The sequence below is a fragment of the Centruroides sculpturatus genome, unplaced genomic scaffold, assembly GCF_000671375.1.
Source record: "Centruroides sculpturatus isolate CEXI.00-Female unplaced genomic scaffold, Cexi_2.0 scaffold175, whole genome shotgun sequence".
In the NCBI taxonomy this organism is placed as follows: domain Eukaryota; kingdom Metazoa; phylum Arthropoda; class Arachnida; order Scorpiones; family Buthidae; genus Centruroides; species Centruroides sculpturatus.
Window position 1 is genome coordinate 320,381 of NW_019384486.1, and position 16,587 is coordinate 336,967.

The window sequence follows — 16,587 nt, forward strand, 5'->3', positions numbered from 1 at the left end:
ATGGCCGGGGTAAAGCGAGGCCTCTTTGGCCATCTTTTTTCCGAAATATTAAATGAAATACAGTACATATTTTTTCTTTATTAATAAGAAAAGCACTCTTAAAGATTTCTGTTAGTAAAAATAACAATTTTATTGCGGTAGGAACCACTAAGGACTCCTACGTTTTCTCTCGATCCGGAGAAAAATTCCCAGTCTTCGATGGCCCTGATTGAATTTAAATTATCTATACTATACTTAGATGGGCACGTGGAAGTGAGTCATACTTTTACTAAGAAGGACCTGTTTTGACCCCTGCTCAAACCGATCTTCGCCTACTTTCTTTCTTGGCAGACGTTTCAATATAATAAAATGAAATAAAATTAAAAAAATAAACACAAAAATGGAAATAAAAACCAACTAAAATGACCAAATATAGAAGAAGAATGAGAAAGAGCTTGGCTCTAGGTATGTGAGAAAGATTAGGGATGCGAATATAGTATGAGTTTCCGTTTCAATATTCTGAAGTAAAGAGGATGATCAGTGAAAGGGGAAAGTAACCTCTTATGTTGAAGTATTGAATCTTACCTAGAAAATAAATTTTATATAGTTTTCTTTATAAATTGCATTTTTGTTTAAAATTTACAATAAATAATCATTAACGGAGAAAATGTTTAAAATATGTATTAAAATTCTTCATCGAATTATCAAATATCAAACAATTAATTGTTTAATTTTTTCGAGCTGTATAAAACACAAGTTTATCTTTTCTGAGAGAAGTAACACGAGGCGTTTTTCAGTCAAAAGTGTACGGCTCTATATTTCTCGGAAAGCCATAAAAATATATGAAAATAACCAATAAAATAAATAAAAATAGATTTACTTCACTTTCGTGCTATTTTCTCACATAAAAAACTAAATTTTGAGGCCATTTGTGTTTGAATTCTGAGCAAAGTAGCCCTTCTAAGTTGTCTAAAATTTAAATCCAGATTTTACATATCCGTTCTATCTGTGCCCCCTTCTGTCTAAGTCTTCTATCAATTCTGAGTCCCTCTATCCAGGCTTTCTATTCGTTCTATCTAAATCGTTCTGCATATTAATTCTGAACTTTTTATCTAGTCCTTCTATCTAAACACTTCTATCAATTCTATCTGCTATAGCCATTGTACAAAATTCATCTCATCTCTTGGAACTTTCATGCAGTTTCAAGTACATTCTTCAATAATCAAGTTCTAATAAATAACTACGAATTAATTATTTGTTTTTTTTTATAAATTTGAATATTAATACCATTCTTTTCCTATATTTAATAATATTAATATAAGGAATTTTTTAAAATTAAATTCTTTACTTTCTTGGCTGGCAGAGGTTTATCTTTACAATACAATCTTCTCACTCCAGTCGTTTTTTAATGGTTTTATCTATGATATTATGAATTTTTTCAAAATTATTATTGAATTTTAAAGAAATTTTTAATTAAAAACTTAAAAAATCAATATAAATTGATTTTTCAAGTTTATTAGGGGGAGGGGGATGCTATTTCGTATTTAATTTCGTATAGGCCTATAAGTATAATGTAATTTATCTTACATTTCGTACTCTCTCTTGTGAATTTAGGCATTAAGTTTCTTCCTATTAATTTACATGCATTAATTAAATTCATTACTATTATTTACTAAATTATCTTTATTTATATGCACATAATACATTTATATACACACAAAAACTCGTCCGAACTTTAAAACATATCTAACATAATACATAATAATTTTCATCATTTAATTATATCTTAAAATAGCTTCTATAGATTAATAGTAGGCAAAATTATATAATATTTACTATATATATTAACACAAGATCCTCCGCTTATACGACCCAATCGGTTCCTGAAAAATCGTCGTAAATCGAGCGATACTCTCATAAGTTAAAATAAGTTTCTAGAAACTTAACCTTAATTCTTTTAATATCACTTAGAGATAAAGTGCCATAATTTTTGTTGGCTATGTAATTACAATAGAAAATTTGTATCAGGCGTAAAAGCGAGGGTTGCAAAATCCAGCGGTCGTAAAGCGAGGGTTGTAAAGTCAGTGGTCATAAAGCGGAGTTTTACTGTATATATATTTTTTTAATACAGAAAAATACACATATCAATAACTCTGGAAATAATCACTCTAATTTATACAGTTACTAAGCAAAAAATAAAATCATATTTATATAATTTGTAACATTTAGAATATTGGTCCACAACAATTTCAAGTACAGTAACTTATTATTATTACTTAGCATTGAATTGTGTTCAAAACCAATATATGCTGGTAATTCTAGAAAATATAATTTTTAAATCAATTTATTACTTTTTTACGAAGTAAAATATATAATATAGACACTGCATGCCAAATTACAGATGAATACAGAACTTGCATACGTGGATAAGTGCAATTTTTAGATATCGACCTGGCACAAAAAAACTAAATATCTTTTTTAAACTTTAATGAAAATAATGAGCTTTTAAAGTTAAGCTAAATATATAAATTATAGGACAAATAGCGACTCAATTATTTAAATAAATAAAGTTACAAATAAATTTTACTAGAATATAGTCTACTCTTCTGTCTCATCAACAGAGGGACGTTGTTGTACAGTTATAGGAACCACTCTCTCGTTGCTAGGCAACTCTTGAGACTTTTTGGGAGCTTGCACAGTCAGCACACCCTCCGAACTCAGAGACGAAGTCACGCATTCGGGATCAACCTCTTTGGGCAAGATGTATCTTCGTGTGAATTCTCTAGAGACGAAGCCGTGTTGGTCCATCTTTTCTTCGTGTTTTCCGTGAACGACTACGTAATTGTCTATAGTTTTAACCGAAATTTCTTCGGGATCAAAGTGGCTGACGTCAGTCATCACCCGGAATTCGTCGCTATTGTTAATAACTTCCGATACTCCCGTGCTGGAATCCTGATGACTGGATTGACGTCTCGGCCTGATAATGTATCCTCTATACATTCTCGGAGGAAGAAAATCATCGTCTGATAATCCTAAACCGAAATTCTGTTCGAATAATCGAGGCGGACAATCTAGTACACTCCACCAATTACTCCCTAGCATAGAAGGTAATATACAGCGATGCATTTTCACTTAACAACGTTTCGGCAAATTTGATTGCCCGCTGTTGTCTTCTCTTATTTATACAGAGGGAGGAAGAATGTCGAGGTTTGTGGATCAATAATCGAGATCACGTGTCGTCACTTGCAACTGTAATCTCTCTGCAACGCGCAGTGCAGTTATATGCTGCAGCTGCGCGTTTGGATATATAAAAAAAATTCAAATTTCCTTCTATTTTGTATTGAATAATAATATAAACAAAGCAACAGTTTTCGATTTCTGTTACCTTAACTCGTTGTCACGCGCCCGCGCTCCGAACTTATCAAATGAATATTTTACATATTTTACACACTAAAATTAACATAAATTTTAAACTTTTAAACATTTCTTTCATATAACTTATTACTTTTAAATAATTATTAGTAATAAATTCAAATAATAAGTTCGTTAATTGATAACAATGACACCTTATTCTGAGGTATAAATTATATAAAACTTTAAAATTATGAGGAAGAAAATATTATTATAATTTAAAAATAGTTTTGTTAAAAGTCTAGTTATTATTATTAATTTTATGTTTATTTTGATTAACTTTCTCAGCAGAATATTAGGCCTATTCATTGTCAAGTTCATTGGAATGTACTAGAAACTTTAGGCGTCGCTGAGATTGTTGGCATGGTAACCGATCTCGTATTTATCACGAGCATGCGCCGTGTTCTTAGAATGTTCGAGACTTTGCTCTTGGTATTAATAAACTGGCGTTGACGGATAAACGTCATAGACTGAGTTGAAAGTGAGGAAATATGTCTCGTTCTATCGTCCCCGCTCTTCTCGGCGACAGTTGGTGGTCCATGTGGGACTATCCTCATCGATTATTCGATCAGCATTTCGGTTTGGGATTAACTGACGATGATTTCTTTCCTCCCACTCTGTATAGAGGCCACGTGATAAGACCACGACGTCAAACTAGTCGACAAGATTCGAGTTCGGGTGTGTCAGAGGTCATCAATACCCGCGACAAGTTCAAAGTCATGACCGACGTCAGCCACTTCTCTCCGGAAGACATAACTGTCAAAACCGTAGACAATTGCGTGGTTATACACGGAAAACACGAAGAGAAAGTAGACCAACACGGCTTCGTCNTTAATTCAGAAGGCAAAAACCTTAATAAATGAACATTTTAAATTAATTACATGACTGTTCTCAGCATATAAAGATTCATTCAACAGAATAGAATGTTGCAGAATAAAATTATAGTATATTCTAAAATGAGGAATTCCATTATATTTTATGGTCTACATTATTCTATTTTATTGAATTTTTTTTTTTGTATACTGAAGATAGATATATAATAACTGAAAATGTTTTATTTATTAAGGGTTTTAGTTTCCTGAATCAAGCAGCTATTTCTAACAGCTAAAGCTTATTTTTGATATAGAGATCATTTTTGTGCTAAAAAAAAATAGAATATAGTAATATAGAATAACAATATGTAAGTATAAACCTTTATATTTATTTAAAAACAACCAATTACAATCACAGTTATTAAACATAATTACAAATCGTAATTATAAAATTACACTTGAAACAAATTTTTAAATTATTACATTCAATTTATACTTTATAAATTCATCTTCTCAGACAGAGGAATAATGTTAAGTTTTTGTAAAATTTAAGGTTAAATATTTTTTGACATGGATGTGTGATGTAATTGAACTTGATGGAATTTGACTTTGAGTTGAAACTAATTTCATTTTCAACTGTCAAATTCCATCAAGTTGTTAGCTGTTCATGCCTGAAGATGACCCATTAACTAGGTTGAAAACATTAGTATTTTTTAAATTTCACTCACTGTTTATTGATTACATTGATTGGATACATTGATTAACTTCATTGATTAAAAATAATAGATTCTATGATAGTTGATGATGATAAAAGAAATAAAGAATTTAGATGAAATAATTCAAAATTTTAAATTTAGATTTTCAAAATGATATTTTGTTTACATTAAGAAATGAAAAAATAAAAAGAAATGCACTAAAATAGATATCTATTATGAATTTAATATGATAACTAATTTTTTAATTAATCTCTNGTTAAAAGTCTAGTTATTATTATTAATTTTATGTTTATTTTGATTAACTTTCTCAGCAGAATATTAGGCCTATTCATTGTCAAGTTCATTGGAATGTACTAGAAACTTTAGGCGTCGCTGAGATTGTTGGCATGGTAACCGATCTCGTATTTATCACGAGCATGCGCCGTGTTCTTAGAATGTTCGAGACTTTGCTCTTGGTATTAATAAACTGGCGTTGACGGATAAACGTCATAGACTGAGTTGAAAGTGAGGAAATATGTCTCGTTCTATCGTCCCCGCTCTTCTCGGCGACAGTTGGTGGTCCATGTGGGACTATCCTCATCGATTATTCGATCAGCATTTCGGTTTGGGATTAACTGACGATGATTTCTTTCCTCCCACTCTGTATAGAGGCCACGTGATAAGACCACGACGTCAAACTAGTCGACAAGATTCGAGTTCGGGTGTGTCAGAGGTCATCAATACCCGCGACAAGTTCAAAGTCATGACCGACGTCAGCCACTTCTCTCCGGAAGACATAACTGTCAAAACCGTAGACAATTGCGTGGTTATACACGGAAAACACGAAGAGAAAGTAGACCAACACGGCTTCGTCTCCAGAGAATTCACACGAAGATACATCTTGCCTAAAGAAGTGGAACCCGAAAAGGTCACTTCGTCGTTGAGTCATGATGGCGTGTTAACCGTGGAGGCACCTAAAAAGTGTGTAGAGTTGCCTAGCAACGAGAGAGTCGTTCCTATAACCGTGCAGAAATGTCCGGCCGTGACTGAACAGGAAGCATCCAAATCCGTACCTCACCAATAAAAAATAAACAGAAAAGTAATTACTAAGCCAGTGATTGCTTGTAGTTCTTTCAATAGTTTAAGTGTTTTGCAGTTTAATATTTTGTATGAATTTGTAAAATGTGTATAACCTCTTGTCATTTTATAATAAATGGATTTTTTTTCAATATAAATCGCCTGTTTGTGATTTTTTTTTATTTTTATCTATTTTTTTGAACAGTGGACCCAAATTATATATAAAATTAGAGATTAAAATAGTTATTTTATCATTATGAATTTTAACTAAAATTATAGGGTAATTTAGTAGGGGGTCATTCAAATAGGGACCATGAGAGAGAATTATAATAAGAGATAGTGAATTAAACGGAAAGTTAGGAAATATAAAGTTGCTTCTGTAAGTTCAGAGTTAATCTAATAAAATTGAAATATCTAATATAGCAATTTGATAGAAGAAATCACCAGTAATTAGAATGTCAAAACTGCCTCTCAAAGGACTCTAGGTCAAACCCAATGGGAAACCAGGAATTTTTCATGGACTCTTGAACACGTTGGTTCCAATTTCTCACTATCCTGCCGACTCTACTGAGGTCCTGGCCCACGATGGCTGTGATTAAAATGGGAGTCTTCTCAGGATGTAAAGAATTAAAAAAATAGCCATATGAAGATCATGTTTTATTGACTAGAGCTAGAATTTGTATATGAACTTTTCATGAGTATCTAAACATTGTGGATCATATTCTTCATCAATGTATGAGAAAATTGACTCTCTTTATTTAAACCACAGTAAGCGGGTATCTCATATTAATAAGTCAAATCAAATTGACGCGCAATGAGATGACAACGTACAAATATAGGAAACTATAACCAGATATCATGATAAATTATAAATATTTGAATCAAATTCGGATTCTTCATAGCGGCAAGTGGATGTCTTAGCACATCGCTCTTCTGGCTAACTATTAGTTTTTACTTTATTTTATGTAATCTTTCAACATCAGCATGTTTTCGGATCTCTTTATTATTCATTTATTATCTTTGGTTAAGAATATTTCCGGACTCTACAAACAATCTTCGGCTGCTAACTTCAGCTTCTTTCAGCGATTTAAAAACATTCTTTATCAAACAGACTGTACTTATAGACTATTATGAATGTATTAAATATGAATTATTCAATGCTTCAAAATTTTAACAAGCATTTAAGAAATTTTGGATCATATCAATAAAGCGCAACATTGGTCATCAATTCAACTTTATTACACAATTCCAGGCAAATGGCTTCCAATTTGAAATACAGTACTGTAATGAATATATTCAAAACAATTTAGCCCAAATTTCCTTAATCTCAATTACGTCAAAAAATTTAATAAAATCTTATTACTTATTTTATATCTTAACGAAATTAAAATAATATAACATTATTAGACTTTATTATCATTATAAACTAATTTTAATGCGTTTAATGTTTACATAGCAACCGCATGGCGGATTTTTTGCGTTTGTAAACAAACCAACGTGGTATCCGAGCAACCGATAGAGACTTTTTTGAAGCAAATATTGTTTAATTAAAGGTAAATTTTATTCAATAAGTTATTAAAATATAGAATTACCTATTTTATATTTGCAGAATAGGTTGTGAATTTTCTGTCTTAATAATGGAATTTGGGACCCCTCTGGTGATTAGAAAAAGAGCAACCTAGATGGAAAGGGGCATGTAGTCCAAGTGTCATAATGTATGAGTGCTCCTGCATGAAGGATAGGTAGATGAAAAAACGGATCTGATAAATCTTCATCAAGTATGACACGAGGAGGTGCACTTGCGCATCTAGCTCAAACAAAAAATGTGGAAGTGAGAGGAAAAAACAATGAAAATTACAAAGATTAGTTAATTTTGCATAAGTAATATAAACAGTAATTAATTGTTCACTGTACACTGATGCATCCCCTGAAATAAATCCTTCTGACACCACTGATCTTCATATATCCCTCTTAGTGCATACAGAAATAGGAAGTTTAGAAAAATATACTTAAATTGCCAAAATAGTCTGTAACTTAATTATAAAGATATATAAATTCTTTTGCACTGTTATGTTTTTGGTAAATGCTTTATATATAAAGTACACAACACATGCCAGATAATCAAAATCTTTACTAATCAACATGAATTTTTTAATTTAACAAGTACTTTCAGCTTTTTGAAAAGCTATCTTCAGGATTTTCTAAGTTAACTGAAGTTAAGTGACTACACATATGTAAACTTATGATTTTTAAACAGTGTTCATACTGACATTTTTCATTTGAATTCAGATGGTAGAATTCTGTTGCAGAATACTATAGAATCTTGTTATTTAATTTGTATTTTAATTTATTTAGTGTTCTGTATTACATATCCACTTCTCATTTACTACTAAATTTTTTATATTTATTGTACAGTTAAATTTATATTTCAAATATTTAAATATAATGTTGATTATTAAGCTTTTAATATTGTTTCAAATTAATTATTTAAAAGAAAATTAGTAAATAAAACAGAAAATAACAGTAATTACAAACTATATCAGTGAAAATTAATTATTTTATATGTAAAATGTATTTGTTACACCAATGCAAACTATAAATTATAAAATTAATAGTGAATACAGGACATCAATCAGTGGTTCCCAAACTTTTTTGGTTTACAGCAACTGTGAAAAGTGTAAAATTTTTCTCATGCACTTCATGTACAAAATTAAAAGCATTAATATATTTTAAATTATGAATAGCTGTATATTTATAATTGCTATCCTGTAGGCTTGGCCTAGCTACTAGTTGATTGTGAATGTCAGTGGTGTGCCGTCCATGGAAGCTGTGGAAGCACCGCTTCCCTTATATTTTCTAAAATATAAATATGTATTGTCTGATTATTTTTGTATTTTAATGTACTTTGAATTAATTTAAATTAATATTTTATTATAACCACATTATGTATCTTATTACAAATTTCTATACTTGTGAAAAACAATGATAAGATTGCTATTGTACATTCGAATATAAATCTGTATATGCATATTCCCAATGAAAGTGCTGTATTGTCAAAAAGGGACAGATTTCACAGTGAAAATATTTGAATGGTGAAAAACAACCAGACTACAGGCTTTTGCACATGCGCTTTACAGAGCACCAACTTCACATGGTTTAGCTGGTGGATGCTACACACCAAAATATCGTATAATGCTTCCAATGATTTATCAAATGTCATCACATACCACTGGTGAATGTAAATAATGTCATAAATCTTTGTACAAATGATTTTTTTTTCTCATATTTAAAGTATACTTTCATAATATTTGTGGCACATTTAGCCATCTGTTGCAGAACTTAGGTGTTCCTCAGCAGACTGCTTGAGAATCATTGCTTTAATTAAATATACAGAGTATTCTTGTATTAAATATACAAGAATAATCTCTTGCAGATTTTAATGGAATTATCTAAAGAAAGTTTGATACTTTGAATACTTTGAATTATTTTTTAGTAGGCTACATATTAATGTGAAAAAATTTAAGATGGCTTTTTAAAAATAGCTGAAAATACTTGCTAAATTTAAAAAATAGCAACATTATTGGTTATTTGATATCAATGTCTAGTTTGTGACTTGTTTGATAAACATAAAACAATAATAAACATTGTAGCATTACTGATTTGAAAAGTGCAGAACTCAAACTGAAGAGTTTGTGAATCAATGCAATACCAAACTGGATGAAACTAATATAAACCAAAAAATTTTTATAGCTTAGCATTTAATTATTAGATAAACAAATTAGCCATCATCTGTACAGTAATCACATGTGTTTCAAAACACATGTGATTGCTGCACAGGATTTTAGACTCTGTTCTAGAATATATTCTAGAATCCTGTAGTCATATATGATTTCAACCTGATAATGGCTAGTTAATTAAGCTGAAAACATTTGTTTATCTAAAATTAAATGCTGGATTATAAAGGTTTTCAGTTTGTAAATTATAAATAATTAAAATTACTTATATTTTAATTAATCATTGTTTCTGATTTTTATAAAAAAATTATTTTGTATTAAAATACATTTTTAACAGAGATATAAAATAATATGTTGTATTAAATATTGCTAAATATTAATATGAAAATATAAGTATAATATTTTTGTAATAGTTTATTAAAAGAATGATAATTTTGAAATTTTTCAGATATAAAATATGAAAAGGAATCAGAATTATCCACCAATTATTTCGTCATCTGAAATAAATTCATCATCTATGTATATTTATAAGGTATTTTATTTATTATAATTCTTAATTATTTATTAGTATTGTTTAGTATTTTCATAAAAATTTACTTTTAAAATAAAATAACTTATTTATTATATTGTATTGATATATAGAAAATAGCTCTTTCATACTTTAGTATATGTAGTGGCCAGCAGTGCTTGCAGACTATAAAAAAAGGAGAGGGTACATGGGAGGGGAGTTAATGAAGATTTTACTTGTTATTAGCATTTACAATTTTTTTATATAAAAGTCATCCCTACTCTCAAAATTAAGCTTTTTGTCATTTTATAATAATTAATAATATAAAATTTTAACAAACAAACAAACAAACTCATAAATGGCACTATACACCACTGCATACTGAATGGATAATGTAATTTACCTTTTACCTAAGAAACCTTTTAATCCTTCAAAACTCTACCAAATAAAATGCTTCCAGCCATGTTGAATGGCTGTTGTCAAGTTGTGTAATAAACTTATATTTGAATTATTGATACTATAATTTTGTTGGATTGAAAAATTTTTGTTATTAATACTAACCATATACAAATAGTTAATGTATTACAGCTTGCCAAAAACCTTTAGTTTTAAGTATTATTACATTTCATGGAAATGCATTTCAGGAACAAGATCTTCTCAATGTACTGTACATCTTAGGTTTAACAGCAAGTTCATATAAATCCTATCCAATTGACACAAACACATCCTTAAAAAACAATTCCCTTTAAATGTTTATTTTAATTAAACCAAATTAAATTTGTCTGTTTAATTAAAATAAACATTTAAAGTGCATGCAAAAAGTTTTGGAAAGTTTATGATCAATTTCATTCTGAACAAAAATTAACTTCAGTTTTTAAAATTGTGTGTGGAGTGAATGAGAATGTATTAGGCAATCATCTTTTTTTGATGTTTTTTTAAAAAAATGTTTTTGTATCAATTGGATAGGATTTATATGAACTTTTTATTAAACTTAAGTTGTTTGTTTGGGAGAGGGGACCTTGTACCCAAAATGCATTTTCATGAAATTTAGTAATACTTGAAATAAAGATTTTTGGTAGCTTAACTGCTGAAATATATAAACTATATTTATATAGTTAGTGTTAAATAAAANGACTGAAACATTTGCTATGCTCAACACAGCTTACAGTGATGTTGCTATGAAGTGTATGGCATGTTTGAAGTTGTCCCCTAGACCCAAAAAAGCTTGCCAAGTTTGATTCAATGTCAAGGTGATGATGACAGTTTGTTTTTTTTTTTTTTTTGGTGTTGTTCACCATGAGTACCTCCCCCAATGCTCCAAAGTAAACAGACTTACTACATTGAAGTTCTGAAACGTTTGAGGGACATGGCGTCCCCATCGCAAAAGGCCAGAAATGTGAAGGAGTGGCGACTGATTTCTCCATCACAACAATGCTCCAGCCCATTCACCCCTCAGAACTCGTGAGTTTTTGGCCAAACACTCGATCACTGTTCTTCCCACCCCCCTGCTTACCTGACCTTGCTCCTTGTGACTTTTTCTTGTTCCCCAAACTCAAAAGGCCCTTGAAAGGAAGAAGATTTGAGATGATTCCAGAGATTAAGGCAAATGTGACGAAGGCGCTGAAGGACATTACAAAAGAAGCGTACCAGGACTGTTTCAACAAGTGGAAACACTGTTGGGATAAGTGTGTGAGTTGGGAAGGAGAGTACTTTGAAGGGGACCCAGACATGTAACTTCTACATAAAGTACATTTTGTTTTATGATATCAGTCTGCATATTTTTTGAACAGACCTCGTAGTGATTGTCAGAGATAGGAATCATACTGTGATTGATTCAATCTTTTACTGATTAATTGTAATGTGATTTGAATTGCAATTATTATTTTGTAATTTTAATCTAAATTAAAGATTTTTAATTCATTGTAACTTACTGATTGCAATTAGTTGATAATTATTGAATAAAATTACATTTTAAAAATATCATTATATTAATTATTCATATTTTGAAATAATTAACTAACTAAGCTATATTTTAGAAATTAAGGAGAAATGATGAATATCCTCCTCTTCTTCAAAGTCAATCATTGACACTAGCAGTACCATTTAAAGAACAAAACTTCCATCGACCTCCAAGTGAAAGAATTGGAAATAACTATTCTCCTTTAGCTAAAGAATTAAAAATTCCACTTCTAAGAAAACATAAAAAATTGTGTATCCTTTTTTTTAAAATTTATTATTGATAATAACAAAACTTAGTTAAATTAATAAATTAAAACTAAAAGAAATGAAAATATCATGATTTTAATACACCAATGATTTATTTAGCTGTGCATAAGTGTATTTTAACTATAGAAATTGAGACAAAACTAATACATAAATAAATAAACAAGATGTCTGCTTAATTCAGAAGGCAAAAACCTTAATAAATGAACATTTTAAATTAATTACATGACTGTTCTCAGCATATAAAGATTCATTCAACAGAATAGAATGTTGCAGAATAAAATTATAGTATATTCTAAAATGAGGAATTCCATTATATTTTATGGTCTACATTATTCTATTTTATTGAATTTTTTTTTTTGATTACTGAAGATNAATGAATATTGAATCTTAAAAGTATAGATTCTATTTAACAAATATTATTTATTGTTCATTAATTACAGTTTTTAAAGTATATAAAAATATATTTAAATTGAAAGATATTTCATATATATTTCTTATATTTTACCATAACAGTATTCTATTCTATTATTTTGAACTATATCTTTTATGATCCAATAAATATATGAATATCTTGTATTTGAGATGAATTTTAAATACTGGATTAAATCATATATCATAGGAAAGAATATTTTTTTAGTCTCTGTTTACATTTTTTTTTAAATATCTGAAAGATTATTCAACCCACCCAGTGGATGACTGAACACTGGTAGTTGGACACAAGATTTCATCTCACCAACAAGCTAACTACATAGAATTTTCTGGGTTTTTTTCACATGTCTAAGGCCTAAATAGGGGTCAGTTTTCTATAGAAAGACTTCTAGGAAGAACCTCCCTTGCAGATCACCCCAGTATTGCATTGCCATATTTCATCAATCCAATTCTGGAAGATTATTCAGTACACTTATAACGTCAGAAGATAATCATTTTATTTATCAGTGTTTAGAAAAATATAATATTTGCATCTTATATTTGGACTATACATTTTTAATTTCTTTTTTATATTTTAGTTGCTATAAAGTATATTTACATATAAACAAGCATCAGTCTTATAAGTATGACAATAGAGAAAACATGTCAGGTTTTAAAGAAAATAAAATTTATAATGTAGTATAGATATATGACAATAACATTTTTTCTGGATACCACTTATATTCTATATTCATGATTTAATACTTATTCTGTGCATCAATATATGTCTTTTATACTATACACCTTTTTATTTAATTAAAAAAAATAAAATAACTACTTCCAACACTTTAACACCTCGCTTAATAATAACGATCCACGGAAAAAGCCTTTTTTACGAGGGTTATTTTCACAATTAAGTTCCACAAGTACTTTCGATCTCCACCGAGGTCTGCTTCAGGTGGTGACTGTCGACCCGACCGTTGTAACGATGTTGCCAACGAAGTAGATAAATAAACGTGCGCGTCGGGTTTCACCCCTCCGACCGCCATTGCTCGAACTCCTCGAATAAATACTTCCACGCCTGTGCAAGTGTTTCCCCGTCCTTGTAGTTGATGCAGTTGCCCCCCCTGCTAGCTTTGTGAATCTCCCAGGCCTCCGGGTGACGGATGTGATCCGCGCGGAACACGTGTCTGATAACTTTGGTGTTCCGGAAGTCCGCCCTTATTTCAGGGTCGGTGACATAGGTGGATAAGGCAGTGGTGTGTCTTTTATGCTTAATATCAGCTTGGTGTTCGCGTATTCGTTTCTGTGTTGATCGGATGGTGGAGCCGATGTAAACTAAGTCTCTATTGAACCTGTCGTCCCGTATGGGAATGGAGTAAACACCTGGGGCCCTGGTGAGATCGATTGCGTCCTTCGCGTNATTGATAAAATATACATATGTATGAAAAGTGTATTTTAATTTATAAAGTATAAAATTTGAGAAGAAATTTATATATGATTAAAATTTAAAAGATTAGAAGAAACACACTAAAATATAAAAAAGATGTCTTTATAATTCAAACTTTTCACACAACTCAGGACACAACAAAGTCATATGGCAGAGTCAATCTTTATTTTGAGGCTCTTCTCCATCATAATATGTGAAACTTTAAAAACATCCTTTTATTAAAAACAAATTAAATCTTATAGTAAATATTTAACATAAAATTGGCATCAGTATAATTAAACTTTAATCTTAATTAAATTACTTTTTAATCATGAATATAAATAATATTATACTCTTTAAGAATAACTTTTTTTAATTTAACAATTTTAAAAGTTAAAATTTAATACGGAAATAAAAATTTGTATAAAAATTTTACTTTATGATTAAGAAGTTCATACTGATGAAAGTCATGAAATCTCTTTTAATCTTCTTTATTAAGCTCCTTGAAGATTTGGTGAAGTAGCTATTTTCCTAGAAATGCTAAAATCATGTTATGTTCTTTAACAGTATTTATTACTCATTAAATATTTCATAAACAGTAAAAACATTTTTGATAATATAGAAATTAAATATAATTAACATTTACATTGTGTTTTAAATAAGATATTTGTATATTTAGAATATTTATTACATTATAACAGTAAAATAAAATAAAAAATATGTAATAAGTAATCATTTAAAAAAAAAAAAAATTATAATACAAAATAATAAGTAAAGTAGTTTTGAAATAATTCATTACTTTTAAATGTAAATATGATTTTTCTACTAAAATATATATATTTAGAATAAATCTCCTGAGACCATTAAGTCCATTGAAGAAAAAGAAGATTTTGGAAAAATTGGAATATTGTTTTAAGAAGGAACTTTCAAAAGAAGATATAAAGGTGGATATTCTTTTTTTTATAATAGTAAAAAAATAACTAGGTTTTCAACAAAAAGACTTTATACTTTTTATATATACAATTTGATAGTTCACTTATCAAAAATGTGATTTGATGTCTAACTAAATCTCATATTTTTATTTTTTATGAATGTTAGAGATCTGATTGTACTACAATATTTTTTAAAGGATTTTTTATTGTATATAACTTAATCTTACATAAACTAAACATTTTTAAAAACTTGAAAAGTATGCATTAACTTTTAAAGATATTTTATCTGAATCTTTGCTAGGTACAGTACCATAATTGTTTTACGTACATTTCTCTTCAGTGCAAATCCAATTCAAAATCCATTTTTGTAGTATAACTTTATTTTATATGTTTTAGAATGTTTTTCTTTGGAAATGTTTTCTCTATCTATTTATTTATAAGTCTTCTGTCTATCTATAATAGTAGAAAGTAGATATTTTTCATTAATAAATGACATTATTTAAAGTAGTTTTAAATATTTACAATGATAGGGATGGAAATTTGTCAAAAGGGTTGATGTGTCATGAAGAGTTCATATGTGGGCAATCAGCACTGAGACAGACTCTATAGTTACAAGAAACTGTTTAATTGACATGAAAAAAATGCTTACAAGATTTCCGCGATTTTGGAAGTTTCAAGTCCCCTTTCCAAGATAGTACATGAAGTAGTGTCCCTGGTTCGTGAATGACAGTTCTCTCGATGACTCTGGGACAATGTGGTTGACTTTCAGTGATGGGAAGATGTCAAACCGAGGATGAGAGACAGAGACAAAGATGGGCACAAGACTCACACACAACAATTGGTCTGACACTTGGAACTTTTGGGAGAAGTTGTCGTGTTCTTGAATTCCTGGGGTTTTATTAATTTCCATCCTTGATTGCCCATTCCGATTGGTGGCTTTCCTCGTTTTCTCTTTCTAAGTGATTGACCACTCGTTACTAATTGTAATGAGATCTCAACTTAGATCCCAGGAGAAGTCAAAATTGAAGTTTAATTCAATCCTCAACCGGAAATGGTCAATGGACTTACATTCTTCTATTGTTTAAAAGTTTGCGTTCCATTTTCATACAAAAAGTTATTTCTAACATCTATTTTTTTCTTTAAAAAAAATTATTTTGACATGAATTTCAGTGAGGATTCAGACCTGTCCAGAGCCTCACAGATGTATAAATTACCATAAAATTTTAAAATTTATATAAAAGAATTACACTCTTGCTATAAAAATTAGCACACCAAGAAAGAATTGTCATATCACTGCAAAACTTGGCATGCAGATAAGTCTCAAGCAGATATGAAAATGATTAGAGTTATAGCTTGATGGCTCATTGCATAATGCC

General features: G+C 29.6%; 3 protein-coding genes and 1 long non-coding RNA gene across 4 annotated transcripts; 3 read left to right on the top strand and 1 right to left on the bottom strand.

Moving 5' to 3' along the window:
* Window positions 1-1,899: 1,899 nt before the first annotated feature.
* Window positions 1,900-3,349, bottom strand: LOC111621601 (alpha-crystallin A chain-like). The gene has a single exon (XM_023363787.1). It carries the CDS (start codon window positions 3,103-3,105, stop codon window positions 2,578-2,580), a length of 528 nt encoding a protein of 175 aa, XP_023219555.1. The 5' UTR covers window positions 3,106-3,349; the 3' UTR covers window positions 1,900-2,577.
* Window positions 3,350-3,881: 532 nt separating this feature from the next.
* LOC111621582 (protein lethal(2)essential for life-like) lies at window positions 3,882-4,253 on the top strand. The gene has a single exon (XM_023363763.1). It carries the CDS (start codon window positions 3,882-3,884, stop codon window positions 4,251-4,253), a length of 372 nt encoding a protein of 123 aa, XP_023219531.1.
* Window positions 4,254-5,300: 1,047 nt separating this feature from the next.
* On the top strand, window positions 5,301-6,128 carry LOC111621599 (alpha-crystallin A chain-like). The gene has a single exon (XM_023363786.1). The coding sequence runs from the start codon at window positions 5,433-5,435 to the stop codon at window positions 5,979-5,981; it is 549 nt and encodes a 182-aa protein (XP_023219554.1). The 5' UTR covers window positions 5,301-5,432; the 3' UTR covers window positions 5,982-6,128.
* Window positions 6,129-7,440: 1,312 nt separating this feature from the next.
* LOC111621603 lies at window positions 7,441-12,738 on the top strand. The gene is made up of 3 exons (XR_002756098.1): window positions 7,441-7,527; window positions 10,157-10,240; window positions 12,253-12,738. It is a non-coding gene; the product is annotated as an uncharacterized LOC111621603 (long non-coding RNA).
* Window positions 12,739-16,587: the final 3,849 nt, after the last annotated feature.